Raw genomic sequence first — 22,281 nt, 5'->3', positions numbered from 1 at the left:
CTCTAAATTTCCCCTTTGGCCAAAGGAAAATTAAGTAAACTCTGGAAGATTCCTTTTCTTAAACAATTCAGAGTGACCCAGCAGACCCCATGTCAACGGGGCACGGCAAAGGCTGACCCCACCAGGCTGAGACCATTAATGTACCACATTCTGCCTAGCTGGACTGCAGGCACCACTCACCATGGAGCACACTGGGCCTGCGGATCCAGGCCAAGCAGGCCTCGGTGCATCTACAGGAAGGCAGCACATGTTCTCCAGGTCTTTCAGAGGAACAACAAATCCAACCTCAGAATGAGGGCAGTGATAGGTGGGAAAGTCTTTCTCCTTGCCCTGCTCCTTCCCAAATCAGAACTTGCCAATGAAATGCTACATAGCTACTCCTACCCTGCCAAACCTCATGCTCAAAATACACTGGAAGGGAAACTTATTTATAATGGTCAGAGTGGTTATCTCTCGTGGAATGAGAGATTATCTTCTTTACATCCTTTTGTGTTTTCCAAATTTTATGCAATGAGCATATTTAACTTTAAAACCAATAATAAAAATACACTGCTTAATTGAACAAACACAAAACTTATTGGTTCCCATGAAGGAAAAAAAAGTAAATGTCTTGACATTTATATCATTAGTCATTAAAAAGTTACATAGTACCTGTCCCGCCTTACATAATAAAACCACAAAATAAGAAACAATTTGTGAAGCATTTGACAAAAGACACCTAGATAATCGTCTGAGTGGGGCAGTTAAATTTTTAGTGATTCTAAGTTCTCTAGTCCCAAAAGTAAAGAAACCCTTAACGTTAGGTTTCAACAACTAAAAGAGTAATTAAAAATATAAACAAACTAAAGAGAAACTCATTACCTTGTGCTGTTCTGGGACAGGCGTGGTGCACTTGTAAGAGTAATCTAAGCCCATCTCCCCAAATGCCACAGCCTTGGGGTGCCTTAAGGCTTGCAAAAGGTTTCTTTCTTGACTCTCACTGTAGTAACGTGCAAAATGAGGGTGACAGCCAAAGGCCCCCCAAACCAGATCCTCTTTCAGCAGCTCCTCCCACAGGCAATCCGTGAGTGTCCGAGGATCACAGAAGTCCGAGATGCAGCCCTGAAACTCCTTCGGGAAGGAGCTGCTGTAAATTTTTCGGAACTTGGTAAAGGTCCCTTTGAAAGATAACTTGGAGTAGAGCATGTCCAAGTGGCAATGGGTGTCAATAAAGCCCTCCTCAAGGCTTGGCTCCCGTTGGCTCCTTGGCAAGGAGCTAAATGTGTGTCCTCCACAGGGACGCGGCGGCGTCTCCTCTTGGAATGTTCTTTTCTCCTTCACCTCTTCATCTTCTGAACTTCTGGCGAAATGAAATGAACGCGAATTCTGGGATCTGCCTTCCTCTGTCGCCTCCAGGTCTCTGGATGTGTTTTGGGAGCTCACTGTAGAGTTGGGGGAGTAATCACTCAGGAGGCTCCGGCTGCTCCTCCCAGCCTGGGATGTGTCGTTGCTGCTGCTGCCCATGGAGGGGTAGCTAGAAGGCTTGGGACTGCTGGTCCAGTAGCTGGCGTAGTCACACCAAGGACTACTGTACAAATGAGGCGGGTACATGACATAGTCAGTGGCGAAAGTCGAAGGCTCTGGAACACCCGAGAGGTTCTGCAAGACTGGCTCCTCCTGAGAGAATCTGACAGTGGAGATCTCATCAACATCTGACCAGTCACTTCCTGAAGAGGGGTGCTCTAGCACCACCTCCCTTTCTTTCTGCTGCAGAACAGAAAAGAAATAATGAGTTAGCCTTCCAACAGTGAAGACAGCCTCCCATCCTCAGTCATCAGCAGAACAGAAACTCTGGCTTCTTTCTCTGGCCATGGTGAAGGCCTTGCTTTGACTCATTAGCTCACCTTGTCTCTTTACAATGTCTAGAAAGGGAACCCCAGCTTACGCTGCAGATTACAGATATGAATAGTCATAAAACAAACCTGTGACCATGGTCTCATAATGCCATCCCTAAGAATAGTTATACCTGCATTCCCTGTACGAGTTATCCCTCTTGAGAAAAACTGCTCTCTAAAACACACTGTCTTCGGGGGATTTTAGAGAAAAGTAGTGCCCAGCACCTCACCACCGACAGCCTGTCTCCAGTACATTCAAAATGCACAACCACAACAGTGGTGGCTTTAAGGCTTGGCTATCACTCCCCATTGAGAGCTGGGCCTATGACCTCTCCCCTTGAGTGTGGGCCAACCTAACCGATGTTAACGAATAGAATGCAGCAGAATGATGCTGTGTAACTGCCACGGCTAGGTCAGATCCAGGCTGTAGCTGTACCTGGTTTCTTGGCATGCTCACTCTGGAGGAAGGAAGCTAACTACCACATAAGAAGTCAAACCACCCTGAGACCATCTTGCTAGAGAGATTATATGTAGGCGCACCAGTCTACAACCCAACTGAGTTCCCAGCCATCACGTGATTCTTCTTGGATCCTGTTTCAAACTAAAACAAATCATGAAACTAGCAGGAAAATATAATCGCTGACTAGCTATTTGATGATATTAAGGACTTTTTTGTGTGTAATAATGAAACTGTAGTTATGGTTTAAAAAAAAAATCCTGTATCTTTTAGAGAAACACACTGAAGTACTTATGTAGGATTTTCTTCAAAATAATTCAGAGATGAAGAAGTAATATTGAGGTAAAACAAGACAAGCTTGGCCATGAGTTGATAATACTGAAGATGAGCGATGGGTATGTGAGTATATTTTCATAAATGTTCTTAATTTTCCATAATAAAAAGTTCAAATAAAAATAAGTGTTATAACTCAGATGGAAGGGCAGACGATATCTTCTGACTGCTTCCCAAATTTTTTATCATCTGGGGACATTTGTTGAAAAACAGAAATTCCCAGGTCCCATCCCAGACCTCCAGAATAATATGCTCCCATTTTTATCATCACGAAAGTTCAGAAAATGTTAGATGACTCAAAAAGTACTCTGAGGCAACAAAGACACATGTGAAAAGGTTCAATAACATATTTAATAAAATGTGAAGGTGGAAAAAAATGGGAGAATGAGGAAAAAACTATTTCAAAAATGCACATATAACTAGAAATACATACATACAGTCTTATGACTATGTCATCTAAATTCCTGAAAGACCAAGAAAAGATTTTTAGGTCTTCTTTTTGGGAAAATGGGGGATTACCTTATATTCAAGATCACCTTAGCAAATGGCCAACGAGCATATGACAATATGCTTGATATCTTTAGTCATTAGGGAGATACAAATCAAAACCACAATGAGGAGCCACTTCATCCCTACTAGGCTAGTTACGATCAACAAACTCAAAAACAAGTGTTGGTGGGGATGTGGAGAAACTGGAACCCTCACCCATTGCTAGTAGGAACGCAAAATGGTACAGTCATAGTGAAAAACGGTTCAGCAGTTCCTCAAAAGGTTAAACATAGAATTACCACATGATCCAGCAATTCCACTCCTAGGTATATACACAAGAGATCCGAAAGCAGGAATGCAAACAGAGACTTGTACACCAATGTTCATTGCAGCACTATTCACAATAGCCAAAAGATGGCAACAACCTGTCCATCAACAGATAAATGGATAAACAAAACATGGTACATACTTTGGGGTATATATGCCACATACAATGGAATATTACTTAGCCATGAAGTCCTGATAGGTGCTACAACATGGACGGACCTTGAAAACATTATACTGAGTGAAAGAAGTCAGTTGCAGAAGGACAAATATTGTACAATCCCACTTAAACAAAATATCTAGAATAGGCAAGTGAATAGAGACCAAAGTTTATTAGTGGTTATCATGAGTGGGAAGGAGGGGAGGAGAGCCATTGCTTACGGGGTACTGAGTTTTTTAATGGCAATGAAATAATTTGAAAACCGATAGTGGTGATGGCTGCACAACACGATGAACATAATGTCCCTGAAGTGTACATGTAAAAAATGTTGGACTGGCAAACGTTTTGTTCTACACATTTTTTGCCAAAACAAAACAACAAAAAGATTGCCTTAGGTTCAAGCCCATGTGGTAAAACTTAAAGTTACATTTTTTTTTTTTTACATGCTAGGCACTGAGCAGAGTGTTTTCATGAATTAGTTCAAGGTTCAGCAAACTATGGCGCATGGCCAAATCCAATGCGTCCCCTATTGGTGTAACTAAAGTTTTACTGGTACACAGCCACGCCCATCATGACACAGTGGTTAAAGCCCTCAGCCGCCAACTGAGAGATTGGCAGTTCGCACCCACCAGCTGCTCTGCAGGAGAAAGATGTGGCAGTCTGCTTCTGTAAAGATTTACAGCCTCGAAAGCCCTATGGGGCAGTTCTACTCTGTCCTATAGAGTCGCTATGAGTTGGAATCTACTAGATGGCAATTAGTTTGGTTTTCTGGGGTATGGCTGCTTTTATGCTACAATAGCACAGATGACTAGTCTCAACAGAGACTATAGCCCACAAAGCCTAAAATATTTACTATCTGGCTCTTCACAGGAAAAATTTACTGACCCCTGAATTAGTTCGTTTAACCATGGTAACACTCAAAGAGCCATCACTTTTTACACAGAGGAAGAACTAAGACTCAAAGAGGTTAAGTGACTTTCTCAAGATCACAGTTCAGGTAGCACAGCCTGGATCCGAACCAAACTGTCTGATCCCAACACTTATGTGGCCTACTTACTATATCATGCTGCCTCCAAAAATATATGTAACTGGGAAAACAACATAAATGTCCAGCCTGACAAACAGGACTTTGGAAACTGCATCCACACAACAGAATTCTAGGCAGCCAAATAAGATGATGACTTACATTAGATAGGAAACATAGCCACTATATATTTAGTGGGAAAAGTAGGTTACAAAATCTACTTTTGTGGAATTTCCAATTAAATACAGCACATGGTGGTTTTTGCCCTTCCCACTAAAAAGCCATTCTAAAATTACAGGACACAGATTTGAAAAGGCATAAACCTACAAGGAAGGAGAAAACATACAGGAGAATAAACAACAGTAAAGCGGTTAAATACGAATCAGATGCTAGAAAGCAGATAGATGAAAGGGTTACTGGCTAAGCAGATCACAGGTGGCCGAAACCTAAGCCTGCAGTGAGGAAAAACCCAGAAACAGGCTGAAATCACACTACAGGACCCCCCAAAATCTCAGGAGTTGGAGGTACCAAACTTCTAAAAATGAAGGTGAAGTTGGGGGTGAAAATAAGAGAATTAGTTGAAAGTCTGTGAAGTCAGACCCCTAGGTCCCTCCTCCTACCCTGTGCCAATGTGTCTGCCTTTCCCCCAACCCGCAAAAAACCAAGACTCACTCTCAGAAAAGTTGAACCAAGGAAGCTTTGGAATAATCAGGGACAACACATAGCCGAGGAAGGGCAGCATCACATATTGAACGATGAAAGCCGCAAGCACCTCCCTTGACTTGACTCCCAGAACACCAGCAGCCAGGCATGTGCCTCCTAGGTGGAAGAGTGGAGGATTTCTCCTAGGGGAACTTAGCAGACCTGGAGGATCCATCTACACATCCAGTTGAGGGCCCCACAAAATTACCAAAGTCACCCGTGCTGAAAAATATAAGTCCCATCCATGCACACTGAACTTCCAATCAGCTTTCTAAGGCCTCATCTTAAAATACAAATAGATAGCCAAGACACCTGAGGAAAGCCCTACCACAAAGAGAGAAACCAAAATACTTAGGAAAAAAAAGAAACTTGGAAGAAAAATGCTGCAGAAAGCAGAAGCAAAGTTCAAAACAAACCTATAAACGTATTCTTCACTTACCGACTATCTCGTTCTCTAATATTTTGCATTTACGACAACAGTAAAATATCTATTTTCAGACTATTTTGTGCATTAACAACGTACATCTGGCAATAACGAACACTGAGGTGCGAGGCAAGAGTAATGCTGGCTGTGATGGTTAAGGTTATCTGTCAGCTTGTCTGGGCCATGATTCTCGGTGGCTTGGCAATTATGTAATGATGCAGTCATCCATTTTGGGATCTGATATAGTCATCCTCCATTTTCATACAACGAGCTGGTCTTGGAACCACGTTGATAAGTGAGGAGTAGGTGTACTTAACATTACCAGACAAGAGGAAGTATTGCAACCTCAAAACAACAACAGGATGTTCTATGAAAGGAATACTGCCTTTTTACACAAATAACACAGCCTTTTACGTTTGTTTGCCAACTGCGCCCCTGACTCCGCAAGGTATTTTTGTAAGTGCATAAGAAAATTAGCATAGCACACTTAAGAAAATGCCTCACAGAGGGAGGGCACGGCTGGCAAACAAAAGGAGAAGGCATACGTTATCTGTATAAAAATATGGTACTCAATAACCAAAACAATATTCTTACAAACTAAGTTTGACAGAAATGAACGGAAAAAACACTTATTATCGTCACATACACTCACTTTAAGAATTCTTTGAATACCTCAGTGGTATAAACAGTTAACATACTCAGCTGCTAAACAAAAGATTAGAGGTTCAAGTCCATCCAGAGGTACCTCAGAAGAAAGGCCTGGTGATATACTTCTGAAAAATCAGCCACTGAAGACCCTATGGAGCAGAAGTCTACTCGGACACAGATGGGATCGATGTGAGTCAGAGCTGACTTGATGGCAGCTGGTCTGGTCTAAGAACTCTTTAAAAAAGCAAAGACCAAAAGAAACAGAAAAGAAACCTCAGAGAAACAATCAAGGAAGCATAAGAAAACAAGAGGGAAAATTAATATCTTTGAAGAACAAAATCAAGCTACTGCAACCAGAAACAAGAACAGAAAGCTATGAAAAAAGTCATTTAAAAAAACAACGGGAGCTTTTTGAAATTAAAAAAAAAAAAAAAATAGACATAAGAAATTCAATAGAAATGTTAGAAGGTAAAGTTGAAGAAATTAAAATAAATAAATAAATACATTGGAGAGAAAAGAAAAATTAGAATATCCATGCAGGAGATCCAAGCACGAACTAATAGGCATTCCAGAATAGGAACAGAAAAAGAAGAGAAAAAATTACACCATAATCAAAATGTCCCAGAACTTTTCTGGGCTGAGAATGACTTGAACAAATGCATTTTATTTTACTCCTTCCTGACACCCCACTAAAACTAGAGTAAAGAGATTAAAGAACAAACACTACCATAACAAAAACACAAAACAGGTAGAACAAAAGATTACAGCAATCACATTTTGAAGCTAGAAAGCAGATGGATAAATGATAACTAATTGGCAGAACCTGAGAAAGCTAAATCCGAAACCAGCAGTGAGGAAAACAGAACCAGCGGCATATGCACAGCAGAACCCCCAAACAGCTCAGGAATTGGCAGTGCCATGGAAGCCCAGAATTGGGTATTAAAAAAAAAAAAAATGAGGAACACTGAGCGAAACTGTTTAAGAATGAGTTAGATCCCTAGATTCCCTCCCCACACTCAGAAAAAACAGTTGTTTGAATAGAGTAAAACAGAGGGTCTCTGAACAAGGTCTAGTTAGGCTCAACTGAGGGTATTGGTACTGTACCAAAAAGAGGGGGATTAAGGGAATGCAGAGGCCGCCAGACCCCTTCCCCATCTGGCTCCCAAGACGTCTTTTAGACCTAAGCAGGAGGCTAGAAAATATTTTTCTGGGGAACATGACCAGCCCTAGTGGAAAGGCCAAAAAACAGTAACATGGCTGGGGAGGGCTGGGGGGGACGTTACATAATACTCTCCAACAAATGGCCTACCCAGATCAACCTATTAAAAAAAGAAATCAAACCAAACCTGTTGCCACAGAGTCCTTCAGACTCATAGTGACCCTACAGGACAGAGAACTGCCCCCATAGGTCTTCAAGGAGCAGCTGCTGGATTTGAACTGCTGACCTTTTGGTTAGCAGCTAAGCTCTTAACCACTGTGCCACCAGGGCTCCTTTAGTGAAGTTCAAATTCTACACACTCAGAACTTCCAAATAATGTATTAGTCCTCCTACACTTCTCTTTAAAATGTTTAACTTCTTTTTTGGATGTTGTAAAACATATACAACAAAATATTTGTCACTTGAAGTGTACAATTCAATAGAATTACATTCACTATGTTGTACAGCACCACCACTATTTCCAGAAGTTTTACATTACCAGTGTGAATGGTTTAACATGCTCAGCTGCCACCTGAAAGGTTGGAGGTTTGAGTCCACCCAGAGGCACCTTGGAAAACGCCCTGGTGACCTACTTCCAAAAAACCAGCCATTGAAAGCCCTATGGAGCCCAGTTCTACTCTGACACACATGCGGTCACCACGAGCTGGGACTGACTCCACAGCAACAGATGCTGGTGAACAGGGACTTGGTGCCCTTAAGCAACAACTCCCCATTATCCCCCCCCCCCAGTCCCTGGTAACCTCTAATGACCTTTTGTCTCTATGCATTTGCCTATTCTAGATACTTCATGTAAGTGGGATCATACAATATTTGTCCTTTTGTGTCTCAGTTACTTCACTTAGCAAGTGCTTCCACTCTTATTCATAAGGAGACAACCAAAGTGATTATCACACATATGAGGAAAGCCTCTAACATAGAAGAGAGCAACACAGACAGAAAAAAAACAACCTAAAGAAAACTGGAAACAAAACAATTTATCATTAATTTAAGAAAAGACAGGAGAGATGAAACAAGAACAGAGATACTACAAAAAGAAACAGAAAACTAAAGAGCTCTAGGATAATAAAAACATGACAACAGAAAAGTAAAACTGAATAGCAAGGCTGGAAAATAAAAATAAGGAAAACCCATAACCAAAAAGCACCTAGAAAATAAAGCAATAAATTGGCTAGAAAATTAAAGAGAAAAGGCAATAAAATTTAGAGGACTAGTCCTGGTAGTCCAACATTCAAATAAAAGAAGTTTCAGAAAGAGAGAGCAAAGAAAAAACATGAGAAGAAAGCATCAGTAAAGTAATTCAAGAAATTTTCCCACAACTGAAGTCCATGGGTTTCTAGACTGAAAGGGTCTGTGGAATGCCCACCATAACGGATGTGATCATGTGAAATATCAGATCTCTGTAATCAAAAAAGATTCTACAAGTTTCTAGAGAGGAAATTTAAAGAAGTATACACACATACATACACACAAAGGATCAGGAATTAGAAAGGCTCCAGACATCTCAATAATGCTGGAAGTAAAAGACAAAGAAACAATGCCCCCAAAATCAGGTGAAGAGATTTCAGAATGACCGCTGTCAACTGGTTGAAGAAGCAAACAGTCCAGATCAGAGCAGGACAAACAGAGGGCTTTAGGAAGTAGGCCTCTAAGAAAAAACAAAAGGAACAGATTACTTGTTTTGACAGTGTTGAGAAAAATGTTATGGCCCTGGCAATCTAGGCATAAATTAGTGATAGGTACAGAGAAAACTAAAGAAAAATAACAGTGATTAACTTCAAGGAAAATACAGTTTTACAAGAAAGGAAATGTAATCAGAATATATAAGGTAACTCAGCAGTGAAAATAACATAAACCTTAAATACTGAGTTAGTAGAAATTTGTGTTATAACCTCATAGGGAGGCTAAAGAATGAAGAATTGAATGTGTTTATGGGTTTGGCTGCTGCTGAAGGAAGCTTAGAGAACTAAATTCTCATCTTCCTTAGGAGGAAGTCAGATCTCTAAAATGGAAAAATCAGTAAACAATACAAAATTACTTAGAAATATGGAGGTAAGTACTAGAAGAAAAAGTTAAGAGAGACAAAAGGGCTGCCTCTGAAACACCAGTAAAGATGGGCAGAGATGGGTTTCAGAATGCGTCTCCTCCTCAGTTACAAGCATGTTAAAAATTATACTTTCCCTCCAATACCATTCTCCCCTTCTTCTACAGCAATAGGAGTTTATCTGAGTATAAGTTTGCTCAGATGAAGGTTAATTTTTCAGCCTCCCTTGCAGCTAGGGTTTGGCCTGGTTTCTAGATTCTTGTCCATGAGGTGTAAGCAGATACAATGTGCACAACTTCTGAGCCAACCCCTTAAAAGGGAAGGAGCACAATTTTCTCCCAATCCTGACTGAAACGTAAATGTAGTGTACTCAGATTCCTGTAAAGTAGCCATCTTAGACCACAGATGAAAACTGTGTTGAGGGGCATCAGAGCAACAAGAGATAGCACCAGGGTCCCTGACACTGGGGAGCCATCTTTTTTCAAGCCAAACTAGTTTAATCCAGTTTGTTTGTTTGTTTTTAAAGCCACCGTTATTTTGGCCTGTTACAGCAACCAAACCTATATCCTAAAAAAACACATAAATCCTGAAAATAAAACACAGCACTAAATTGAAGTTTATGAATAACTTCTGAGATGTTAGAAAAGAACCACAGATTTGTTTCCTGGAGCTCTGGTAAAATAAAGTGCTGCTTTTAACACTGGGCTTTAATAACATTTAGGACCAAACTAGAAAGGCCAAATAGATTTAACCAAGAGAACTGAAAACCCAGATGCTTGGCATGAGCTTTACTCACCTTCTGGGTTTCTGAATGGGAGTCACATTCATCCAAAAATTCTAGTGTGGGAGAGCTTTTATCAATGACTGTCCTTCTGTCACCAAGTGGCTCCTCACTAGGTTTCTCCTGAGGGTCCAGAACCACTCTCCTGTCACAGAAGCTACTCCTCTCCACTACAGTCGTGTCCTCCTCTGCTCTGACCTCTGGGGCCGGCTCTTTCTCTTTCTGAGCAGCAGAGACTGTGACACTCCTGGATGGCCCTTTTCCGTGGGTAGGATGTTCTCCTGTGCTCGGTTTTACTCTAGTGGCAGCTTCGCCCTTCCTTTTTGGCATCGATTTCCCCAAGATGCCCTGGATAGCCTTCAGGTAGATGACTTTAGAGCCTTGGTCTTGCGCTCTCTCCCGCCTCCTTTTCTGGACCTTGTTTGGTTCCTCAGTCCTATCATTTTGACCTTCAGCTTCAGCTGCAAATTCAGAGTTTGTGAGGTTACGTGAACTATTCTTAGAAACAACCTGAAAGAAAAAATAGATTTTAAAAGGGTTATCTCAAGTACAATTACATATATGAAGCGCTTTGCAAAATATAAATCAGTGGTGATTTCACCAGCCAAAAGCCAAAAGGAAAAGTCATACTCCCACTGGTGTTGTGGCTAAGACAATGATTTTCTCAGTGATAGTTCCCATCCCCCACAATAAGAACTGCCACTGTAAAAACACGGAATTTCTGCCATTTCTTATTATTCATAATATCCTCATACTGCCGTGGCAAAGAATAAACCGGGAAATTAACAGTCTAGTTATATTAGACTGCAAGTTCCTTAAAGGCAAGAACTATCACATACTGTATTGCTCAACAAATACAGACAAAATAGAAGCTCAAAATTTTAGCAATAAAGGGTCCTTAGAGACCAGCTAACCCTATCCCACATCTAAGAGACAAAATAAGGGCCCTGTGAGGGGAAGGGCTGGCCCAAGGAAAGACAACAGCAGACTCCAATCACCTGAGTACAATGTTCTCCACACTATACTCCAACCCTCCTTGAAGTTCTCTGTAAACTCCTTCCCCTAAATCATAATCTTGGTGTTAGAAGGTGTCTACATCTCCCAAAGACTGCACTAAATTCAGTCAAGAAAAGGACTCTAATTACCTACCCCACCTTCCCAGAATGTCCTCAGAGACAGAGGGGAAATCTCAGCTCCCCCTCATTTTTCTCCCCCACACCCACTCACTCCAGGAGTCTATGGGGAAGAAGCTAAACTTTATTAAAGGAATCCTGCTGGCACAACAGTTAAGCGCTCAACTGCCAACTGAAAGGTTGGTTTGAACCCACCCAGTGGCTCCATGGGAGAAAGGCCTGGTCATTTGCTCCCGTTAAGATTACAGCCAACTACAGAAAGGGACAGGAGCTGGTTGAATGGACATGGGAAATCTAAGGTGGAAAGGAGGAGTGTGCTGTCACATTACAGAGAGAGCAACTAGGGTCACATAACACTGTGCATATAAATTTTGTATGAAACTGACTTGTGCTGTAAACTTTCACTTAAAGCACAATTAAAAAAAAAAAAAAGACTACAGCCAATTAAGGCAATAGTCTCGTGGGACAACTCAATCAACTGGCATAATACAGTTTACACCAAGATTATGATTTAGGGGAAGGAGTTTGCAGAGAACTTCATGTTCTACTCCTAGTCTGGTAACATCTGGGGTCTTAAAAGCTTGCAAGCAACCATCTAAGATACAACTATTGGTCTCTACTCATCTGAAGCAAAAAAAAAAAAGAATGAAACCCAAGACTCAGAGAAGAAACTAGTCTACAGGACTAATTGTCTACATCTACCCTGAGACCAGAAGAACTAGATGGTACCCAGCTACCACTACCGACCATTCTGATCAGGGCCACAATAAATGAATCCTGATAGAACAGGAGAAAAATGTACAAGAGAACCTCAAATTCTTTTTAAAACACACTGAACCAGTTGAGACTAGAGGAATCCCCATGACTACTACACTGTGATACTCTTTAAACCTTGAATGTGAAGTCACCTTTTAGCTAAGTAACAGGATGACTCATAAAGAATACCATGCATTTGAGTCCTGTGCTCCTTTAAAAAATCGTTTATATGGGACCGAATGGTCAACGATTACTCTAAAGCAAAGATGAGAAGATGGGGGGCAGGGAGACTAGGTTACTGAAAACAGAACAAACAGAATGGAAATAATAACGTTGACACAATGTGAAGAATGTAAACAGTGTTACTGAATGATTTGTGTAGAAACTGTTGAATGGAAATCCATTTTGTGTGTAAATTTCCAACAAAAATACAGTATTATTTAAAAAAAAAAAAAAAAAGGTTAAAGCCAAGAAGCTCTATGGGGCAGTTCTACTCTGTCATATGGGGTTGCTATAGGATGAAAAATCGACTCAACGGCACCCAACGACATGAAACTCAGAGATCCAGTCTAATTCCAGCCTGGTGCAAAAACACTGCGTAAATCTCCCCCCAAAAACCATTCCCAAAACTCCCCAGCTGTGTCCTGGATTTAGAATTACCCCAAGACATTCTATAGCCCCTAAAATTTGCACTTCTAATTCTCTGAATTAAATTCCTCTCTCAACTGTAAATACACTCAGGGAAAAGAACTCCACACCAAGCTTGCTAATCCTTTTCCTCTACTTAGGAAAAGCAGAGTTTCTTTCAAGGGATGTCCATCAATAGGGGGTTGGTTAAATAAAGTAAACAGACACATACTATGAAACACCACACAACTTTTAAAAAGAGGTAGCTCTGATGTCCATTCTATACAGTAAGAGTAAAAAGCAAACAGCAGAATAATAAGCACACCATAATCTCTTTTGGAAAGGCAAAAAACGTTTTATACGTATATATTTGCAAAGTCTGAAAGAATAAACTATAATAGATATCTTTCAGGAGTGAAGGCAAAGGGGAGAAAAAAGCAAAGGCTCTTTATACACTTCTTGCATTGCTCAAAATTTTTTTCCTAAGAAGTATATCTTTGTTAAAAAAAAAAAAAAGTATCAAACCTTTGTAAATATGTAAGTATGTTGTTGTCGTTAGGTGGCGTCAAGTTGGCTCTGACTCATAGTGACCCTACGCACAACAGAACGAATCACTGCTGGGTCCTGCGCCATCCTCACCATTATCCCTCCTGATAACGTGTCCAAAGCATGGAAGACAAAGTTTCACCATCCTTGCTTCTAAGAAGCATTCTGGTTGTACTTCCTCCGAGACAGAGCTGTTCATTCCTCTGGCAGTCTATGGTACATTCAATATTTTCCACCAACACCATCATTCAAACGCATCAATTCTTCTTCTGTCTTTCTTATTCACCGATCACCTTTCACATGCACAGGAAGCGACTGAAAGTACCATGGCTTAGGTCAGGCGCACTTTAGTCCTCAAAGTGTCATCTGTGCTTTTTAACATTTTCAAGAGGTCTTTTCCAGCAGATTTGCCCAATGCAATTCGTCCTTTGATTTCTTGAATGCTGTTTCCATGGGTATTGACTGTGGATCCAAGTAAAATGAAATCCCTGACAACTTCAGTCTTTTCTCCATTTATCATGAAATTGCTTATTATTCCAGTTGTGAGGATTTTTGTTTTATGTTGAGATGTAATCCATACTGAAGGCTGCAGTCCTTGATTTTCATCAGTAAGTGCTTCAAGTTCTCTTGGCTTTCGGCAAGCAAGGTTGTGTTATCTGCATTAGGCAGGTTGTTAATGAGTCTTCTTTCAATCCTGATGCCACATTCTTCTTCATATAGTCCAGCTTCTTGGATTATTTACTCAGCATACAGATTGAATACATATAGTGAAAGGATACAAGCCTGACACACACCTTTCCTGATTTTAAACCATGCAGTATCCCCTTGTTCTGTTTGAACAACTGCCTCTTGATCTATGTACAGGTTCCTCACGAGCGCAATTAAGTGTTCTGCAATTCCTATTCTTTTCAATGTCATCCATAATTTGTTATGATCCACAGAGTCAAGTGCCTTTGCACAGTCAATAAAACACAGATGCCATCTTTCTGGTATTCTCTGCTTTCAGCCAAGATCCATCTGATATCAGCAATGATATCCCTCATTCCGGCCTGAATTTCTCGCAGTTCCCTGGCGATGTTCCGCTGCAACCGTTTTTGAATTATCTTCAGCAAAATTTTATTTGCATGTGATATTAATGATATTGTTCAATAATTTCCACATTCTGCTGAATCTTTTTTTGGAAGACGGATCTCTTCCAGTCGGTTGGCCAGGTAGCTGTCTTCCAAATTTCTTGGCACAGACGGGTGCTTCCAACATTGCATCCATTTGTTGGAACATCTCAATTGATACTCCATCAATTCCTGGAGACTTGTTTTTCGCCAATGTCTTCAGCGCAGCTTGGACTTCTTCCTTCAATACCATCTGTTCTTGATCATATGCTGCCTCCTGAAATGGCTGAACGTTGACCAAGCAGCTAAGGTGAACGGAAGAAATGATGAAGTAAAAAGAGCTGAACAGAAGAATCAAAGGGCAGATTGAAAAGACAAAGTAAAGTATTATAATGAAATCTGCAAAGACCTGGAGTTAGAAAACCAAAAGGGAAGAACACACTCAGCATTTCTCCAGCTGAAAGAACTGAAGAAAAAATCAAGCCTCAAGTTGCAATACTGAAGGATTCTATGGATGGGTAAGAAAAAATGGAAACCCTATGGGGCAGTTCTACTCTGTCCTATAGGGTCGCTATGAGTCAAAATCGACTCAATGGCACTGGGTTTGGTTTTTGTATGGGTAAAATATTTAACGGTGCAGGGGGCATCCAAAGAGGATGGAAGGAATATACAGAGTTACTGTACCAAAAAGAACTGGTCAGCGTTCAAACATTTCAGGAGGTGTATTAGCATAGATGTTAATACAGTCCTATTTTTTCCGAGGACTCAAATTGTTGGCAGCTTTTAACTTTGGGGAGAGGAACCGCAACGGTGGCTTTTACTTTCATTTCAAGCCTCTCTGAACTTTCTAACTTTATCCATGATAGACTTTTTTTAATGTCTATAGGAATTATCTGGGAAAGGAGATAGGAGCCACTTTTTCTCTTTATACTTTTCTACATTAAAAAAATCTAATAATAACAAATTTGATGGCTCCCTGGGCCTACCCTACAGGATTCAGCCCCAACTTCCCCAGCCCACTTCTCCAGTTCCTCTTCCGACTAACACACCAAATACCTGCAATCTCTGGCCACCACACCCTCTAACACACTGTCAGCCTCACATTTTATTCTGTTGCTTGCCATACCCTTGCCCCAGTTCCATTTTAGGCTCAGTAAACTTCTGCTCATCCTTTGAAGCCCAACACCCCTTTTTTGCTTCCCCCTCTCTGCCTGTGGGACCAGCTGCCCCTCTTCCTATCCTCCTAGGCCAGGTGTAAGAAAACACAGAAAGGTGGGGTCAACGGCAAACTGAAAAGCACCTGCACCTTCTAAAGGGGGTAGCAGATACTCACCTCTAGACAACTGTTGTGCAATTTTGGAATACAGATCCAGAGTTAGAGATTCTGATTTTTCTAGCAAAATTGAAATCTAGAATTTAATACATTTTTCACTCATTCAACAAGTATTTATTGAGCACTTATTATACACCAGCAGGTACTGTTCTAAAGCTGGGAATGTAGCAGCCGAAAATGTACAAAAATGCCTGCCTCCTGGAGCTTATATTCTAGTTGGTGAGTGAGGGGAAAACCAAAGGAAAAGCAAGACAAACAAGTGAAACACCTTATGTTAGAGAAGTAAAAGTGCCAGGGAGAAAAATAAAACAGGAAAGGGGAACAGGAAATGGGGAAAAGGAGGGTGGGATCAGCCAAGTCTTGAGTTCAAGGTAGAGGTTTAGGGCTAGGGGTATAAATGCTTCATGTGATCTTCCAGAAATTTAAATACTATGAGGACCTAGCAGGCCCTATTCAGCCCACAGACTACCAGTTTGCCAATCTTGGTAGAAAAGACCAGGACTGTGCTTGGGGGAGAAAAAAAGAAAGGTGTGGAGTGTACAGAATGTAATAAAACCAAACCCATTGCCATCAAGTCGATTCTGACTCCTGGCAACCCCATGTGTTGCAGAGTAGAACCGTGCTCCATAGAGTTTTCAATGGCTGACTGTTTTGGAAGTAGATCACCAGTCCTTTCTTCCAAGGCACCTCTGGGTGGACTCAAACCTCCAACCTTTTGGCTAGCAGCCAAGCATGTTAACCATGTGCACCACTCACGGACTCTGAGGACTGATAATATCAATACCCACATATCCTATCCTCACTCATACCAGGGATTTTTTCTAAAATGCAAATTTGCCTTCCCTCTGTGCCCCACTGCTGTAGAGTTGATTCTGACTCATGGGGACCCTGTAGGACAGAGAAGAGCTGCCCCAATAGGGTTTCCAAAGCTGTAATCTTTATAGAAACAGACTGCCATGTCTTTCTCCCACAAAGCCTTTCTCCCACAGAGCAGCTGATAAGTTCAAACTGCTGACCTTTCAGTTAGGGGCCAAGCGCTTAACCACTGTGCCCTGTTTAAACTCTCCAGTGGCTTAGAATAAAACCCAAATGCCCTTAGGATAAAGTCCAAATTTCCTTAGCTTTAACAAAGCCTTCCTGCAACCTACCCCTCCCAAGCTCACCAACTTCCATCCTGGGCTCCCTGCTCCATCACACCACTGTGGGGGCAGTCTTGTGACTTCCCCTCCAGCACTCCCACCAGACTAGCAGGACCCCATCTATCCCACCTCATAGTTCCAAGATCTAACAGAGTGCTTGGCACACAAAAACCCTCACACACTTGCTGAATAAAAGCAAGGCACAGGGGGAACTTAAAGGCTTCTGTGAGACAGGACAGGTCTATTCATCGCTCCATTGTTGCTGCAGAGTCCAGCCCTGACTCCAGGCGACCCCCTGGGCTCTTGCAAACAAGGCCCATTGAGCCTTAATGAGACAAAGGTGGGTCCATCCTAGAGCCAGACCCTTACGGATTAAAGGCCACACCCTGAAATCTTGACTCTAGGCCTATAGAACAGACTGAGCTGGAATGCAGCAAAATAAATTTCCTGCCCCTCCTGATACCAGACTTCACTCCATCTTTGTCTCTGAAGTTTAATCCCCATACCCATACATGAGTTCTATGAGGTCCACACTGAAAAAACCTGGGCACATGGCCCGAGTCCCCAGGAGAAAAAGCCAACTACAGCCCCACCTAAGAAATCACTAAGCAAAGGCTTAAAAAACAAACCCACCCTTCTTAGGATCTGTTTTTACTATTTTCGTAAATTAACTTCCTCTAGGAGAAGCCCATCCCAGCCTATACAAGACCCTTCCTCCATTCCTCCAAGGCCCCTGGGTGACACAAACAGTTTGCTAGGCTGCTAACTAAAAGGTTTGTGGTTTGAACCCACCCAGAAGGGCCTTGGAAGAAAGGTCTGGCAATCTGTTTCCATAATTACAGCCAAGAAAACCCTATGAAGATCAGCTCTACTCTGTAACACATGGAGTCGCCATGAGTTGGCAATAGGCCTGTTTTTTTTCCCCACTCCTCCACATGAAGAACTCCTCTTCAACCTCTGAAGGCCCAGAGCTCCAAAACCTAGAAGGTAAACGCCAAAAGGGCAGTGATCCTTCTCTGTTTTGTTTCTGGAGTACCCCAAGCACCTAGAATGCTGCCTGACACAAACAAGGCTCTCAATATTTGTTCAAAGCATGACTGAATGAGTGGATGAAATGTACCTACCAGTCTGTCCCAAGTACTCATCAAACCCTCCTTGAGTTTCCACAGAGGAACTAAACGTAGGACCTCCAGAACCCTCTCCCCGCCACACCAAGAACCAAATTCATACCCTTTGGTTCCGTAATTCAGAATGGTTCAAACCAAAGGCACAGTTCCTTAAATTTACAACTAAGATATAATAACTCTGTGTCTCCTGAGCATGCAACCGACCTTCTACTGTAGTGATTCTTAAACCTGGCTGAACACTACAATATTCCGGGGTGATCTGGATGCCCAAACCACACTCCAGCCCAACCAAATCAGCTCCTCAGGGTGGGAGCCAGGCGCAAGTATTTTAAAGGCAGTTCCCATGTGCTACCATGTGTGAAAACTGCCTCTGTACTGAACTTCAGGCCACCCCTTGGTCAACTGCTTGGTCTTCTGGGTTTGTAGGGCTCTGAGCAACCTTCAATGACATGATCTTTTTTACAGTGTCTTTCCACCAAAATTCTCATCCCCAACCTCCCAAGTCACATGGAAGGGGCTTCAGCGGCTGTAAGGCTTTGCAGCCACCTACCTTAAGGCTGCAGGCTTCCTCCTCTAGAGAAGCCATTTCTTCTACAGCACGGCTGACAGAGCGCAGAGGGGATCCCACGGACGAAAGGAACCCCTCAGTGCTCCGAATCAGACAGCCTTTGTAGGGGGCCCCGCCCACACCTGGGCTTGAGGACCGGGAGGAGTAGGAGGAATATCCGCGGCAGGATGAGCCCCAGGACAACCTCTGCGTGCAGGCCACATCGTCCACCTTCTTGGCTTTCAGGCTCTTGGGGCTGCTGGCCCCTCCGGAACGAGACGCAGAGCTGAGAGCTGGCCGGCGGGAGGGGGCCACATCATTGGGCTCCCGGAGGCAGGTGCGTTTGCTGGGACACCCTTCCAAAGTGCTGCTCCAGTGGTACTTGACCTTGCGCCGCTCCGACGCCATGGGACCCTGCAGAGGAAAGAGGGGGCCTGGATTCCAACACCACCCTTCCTGACTGACCCACCTCTGACTCCCACTATCCCGGACCGTGGGGGCGGGCAAGCCTGAAGGCCAGAGCCAGGGCTGGCCTCACTGACCTTTCCCCCTTCTTTCCACTGTCCATCAGTTCTCAGGGTTCCAGAGGTGCCAAAGCGATTCGGAGAGGTCGAAAGGATCCAAGCTTTACCAAAGGTTCCGGTTTGGGTTCCAAGCCCACAACGTGCTTCCGAGATTACCAAGCGCTTCAGGTCGCACGGCGCTCCTCCGCAGATGTCAAAGCGCTTCCGGTACTACGGGGCGCCTCGGTTTAGTTTGGAACACAAAGCGCTTCCAAGATGTCACAGCGCGTCAAGAGACTACACACAAGGCGCTCCAGGAAGCTCGCGCGGCCCCAAGGCCCGGGCCGCCGGGGGCGGGCGGGAGGACAGGGCCGCCCGGCCGCAGCAGCCCGCCCCGCTCTCGCGGCCCCAGCGACAAACCCGCGGCCGGAAGGGGCCCGAGGCGCCCCTCAGGAGCCCGCGGCGCCCAGGTCCGCCGCCTCGGGGGCCCCGCCCGGCCGCCCCTTCCGTCCCGGAGGCAGCGGCCTAAACGACGGGCCCGCCGCCCCCACGGCCCGGACGCCCCTCCCGGCCGCCCGCGCGCCGCCCGCCCCGCTCCCGAGACTCGGGTCCGGCCTCCGCCCGAGCTGCGCTCACACCGGTCTCCGCGACGCCCCCCGGAACCAGCCCTGCGACCCGCGGCCTGAGGAGCGCGGGGGCGGGGCCTGCGCAAACGGAGGGCGCCCATTGCTCGAAACGACAAGGGGTGGGGCTGAGAGCAAGACGGAGCTCGCTTCTTGGTCAAGGGGCTTGGAGGCGGGCCCTTACGCCCTACGAAACTCTTCCATTGGTCGGGAGCCGGGCCGGGGCGGGGCCACTCACGTGGACAAGAAGAGCGCGAAGGTAAAGCGCGGCCAACGTGCTCAGGCCGCGCTGTAAGAGGGCAAGGAAGGTCAGTGAGCACCTGTTTCCTGAAGGCTACGCTTTGCTGCTTAGCACAGGCCCCTGTGTGGGCACCTTCGGCTCCGGATTGCTCACCGACCCACACCAAACCTTACGCTCGCAGCACCATCACCCCATTTTACAGAGCAGGAAATAGGCTCAGAAAGCCCAAGTGACACACCTAGAAAGTGGCAGAATTGAAATTAGAAGTTAGAAGCCCTGGCGGGCAGGAGAGGAGAGAGGCTGCACAAAAAATATAAAATATCTGCAAGGCAAAAAATATCCCACTCAAAACACAAAGTGCGAACTTTAAAAAAAACATTTGCAACACGTGACCAAGGGTTGACGTCCTTACTACATAGAAACTCTTGCACATTAATACTCAGTATTAAAAAGGGCAAGAGGAATGAACCAATAGTTCACAGAAACAAATTATGAAAGGGTCTTTTTTAAGAAAAGATGGCTCCATCTCAGGCATTTAAAAAATACAAATCCAATCACAATTTTTCACCGATTAGCTTGGTAACATGCTCTGTGGCTGAGGGTGTAGAGACGGGCGCGCCCATACATCACCGACCGACTAGAAGATGAGACGCTGCAGTAACTGCAACTGAGGGTCACCGGATGGTGTGGGATGAAGCAACATTTTGTTCTGTTGTACACGGGGTTACTATGAGTTGGAACCAATTCGAGGGCCACTAAGCACAACTGCGGAAGGCAGCACTGTTTGTAATAGCAGGAATGAAAACCACCTCAATGCCCACCAATAGGAGCTGATGATGTAATTATGGAATATTGATACAATGAAATACCAGACCAGAAGAATGAAATGATGTAAAAGTACTGTTGAGGAACAGTGCTCAAGAAAGATGTGGAAAAAACCGGATTCAGAACAGTATTGATACCATATGTGCAACAGAATACAGAGAGGAGAAAGGAGTTGGGTCCCAAAATAAACGTGGTGGCGTGTTCTGGTTTTTCTATATGCCTAAGAATAATCGCTGTGTGTTTTTAACAGCATCATTGAGGTGATTTGTGTATCTTAAAGTTCACCCATTTAAAGTGCACAGTAGTTTTTAATATGTTCATAGTTGTGTAACCATCACCAAAATCTAATTTTAGAACATTTTCATCACCCCAAAAAGAAATCTTCTCCTATCAGCAGTCACTCCCCCCACTCCTAGGCAACCACTAGTCTAGTTTCTTTCTCTATTGTTAGTTGCTCTCAAGTCTACTCTGACTCATGGTGACCCCAAGATCTTCACGATCTCTGTACCCCCCAGTCCATTGTTGGGGCCACAGTGTAATTTGAATGCCTTCCAAACTAGGGGACTCACCTTTCAGCACTATATCAGATAATGTTCTGTTGTGATCCATAGGGTTTTCACTAGGTAATTTTCAGAAGCAGATCAACCAGGCCTTTCTTCCTACTGTTTTAGTTTGGAAGCTCCACTGAAACTTGTCCATCCTAGGTGACCCTGCCGGAATTTGAAACACCAAAGGCAAAGCTTCCAGCATCTTAGCAACATACAGGCCACCACGGTGTGACAAACTGACAGGCAGGTGGTGAACTTTTTCTATAGATCTTCCTATTATGGACATTTCATAAAAATGGAATCATACAGTGTGTGACAGGCTGCTTTTACTTAGCATCATGTTCAAGGCTCATCTAGTTAAGCATGTACCAGAACGTCATTCCTTTTTATGGCTGAATAATATTCCATTGTGCAGATACGTCATAATTTGTTTATCCATTTATTAGTCGATGGACATTTAGGCTGTTTCCACTTTTTGGCCGTTACGAATAATGCTGCTATGAACATTAATCGATGTTTTTTGTAGGAACATGTGTTTTCATTTCTCTTAGTGGTACCTATGAGTGAAATTGCTAGGTCATATGGTAACATTCTGAGTAACCATCAAACTGTTTTCCACAGTGGCTGCACCATTTTACATTCCCATCCCAGCAGTGTATGAGGGTTCTAATTTCTCCCCGTCCTCACCAATGCTTATTGTCTTTTTGATTATCGCCATCCTAATTGGAGCCCTGGTGGTACAGTGGTT

The 22,281-nt window shown here is 43.4% G+C and overlaps 1 protein-coding gene across 2 annotated transcripts in view; it reads right to left on the bottom strand.

The window, feature by feature from the left end:
* The window catches only part of TATDN2 (TatD DNase domain containing 2), a 33,018-nt gene extending 13,018 nt beyond the window's left edge, over positions 1 to 20,000 (bottom strand). For both annotated transcript variants that reach the window (XR_007514385.1, XM_049861771.1), the window contains exons 1-4: positions 19,336 to 20,000; positions 18,797 to 19,207; positions 10,492 to 10,986; positions 862 to 1,746 (exon numbers count right to left, since the gene is read on the bottom strand). Coding sequence is in view for 1 of the 2 variants with exons in the window: in XM_049861771.1 (XP_049717728.1) it covers positions 862 to 1,746; positions 10,492 to 10,986; positions 18,797 to 19,201 (1,785 nt within the window). In the remaining variant the exon portion in view is untranslated. The remainder of the gene's footprint in view (positions 1 to 861; positions 1,747 to 10,491; positions 10,987 to 18,796; positions 19,208 to 19,335) is intronic.
* Between the last annotated feature and the right edge of the window lie 2,281 nt (positions 20,001 to 22,281).

The sequence above is a fragment of the Elephas maximus genome, chromosome 20, assembly GCF_024166365.1.
Source record: "Elephas maximus indicus isolate mEleMax1 chromosome 20, mEleMax1 primary haplotype, whole genome shotgun sequence".
NCBI lineage: Eukaryota > Metazoa > Chordata > Mammalia > Proboscidea > Elephantidae > Elephas > Elephas maximus.
Note: the sequence above shows the minus strand (reverse complement) of the source record. Positions and strands in the feature narration are given on the sequence as shown.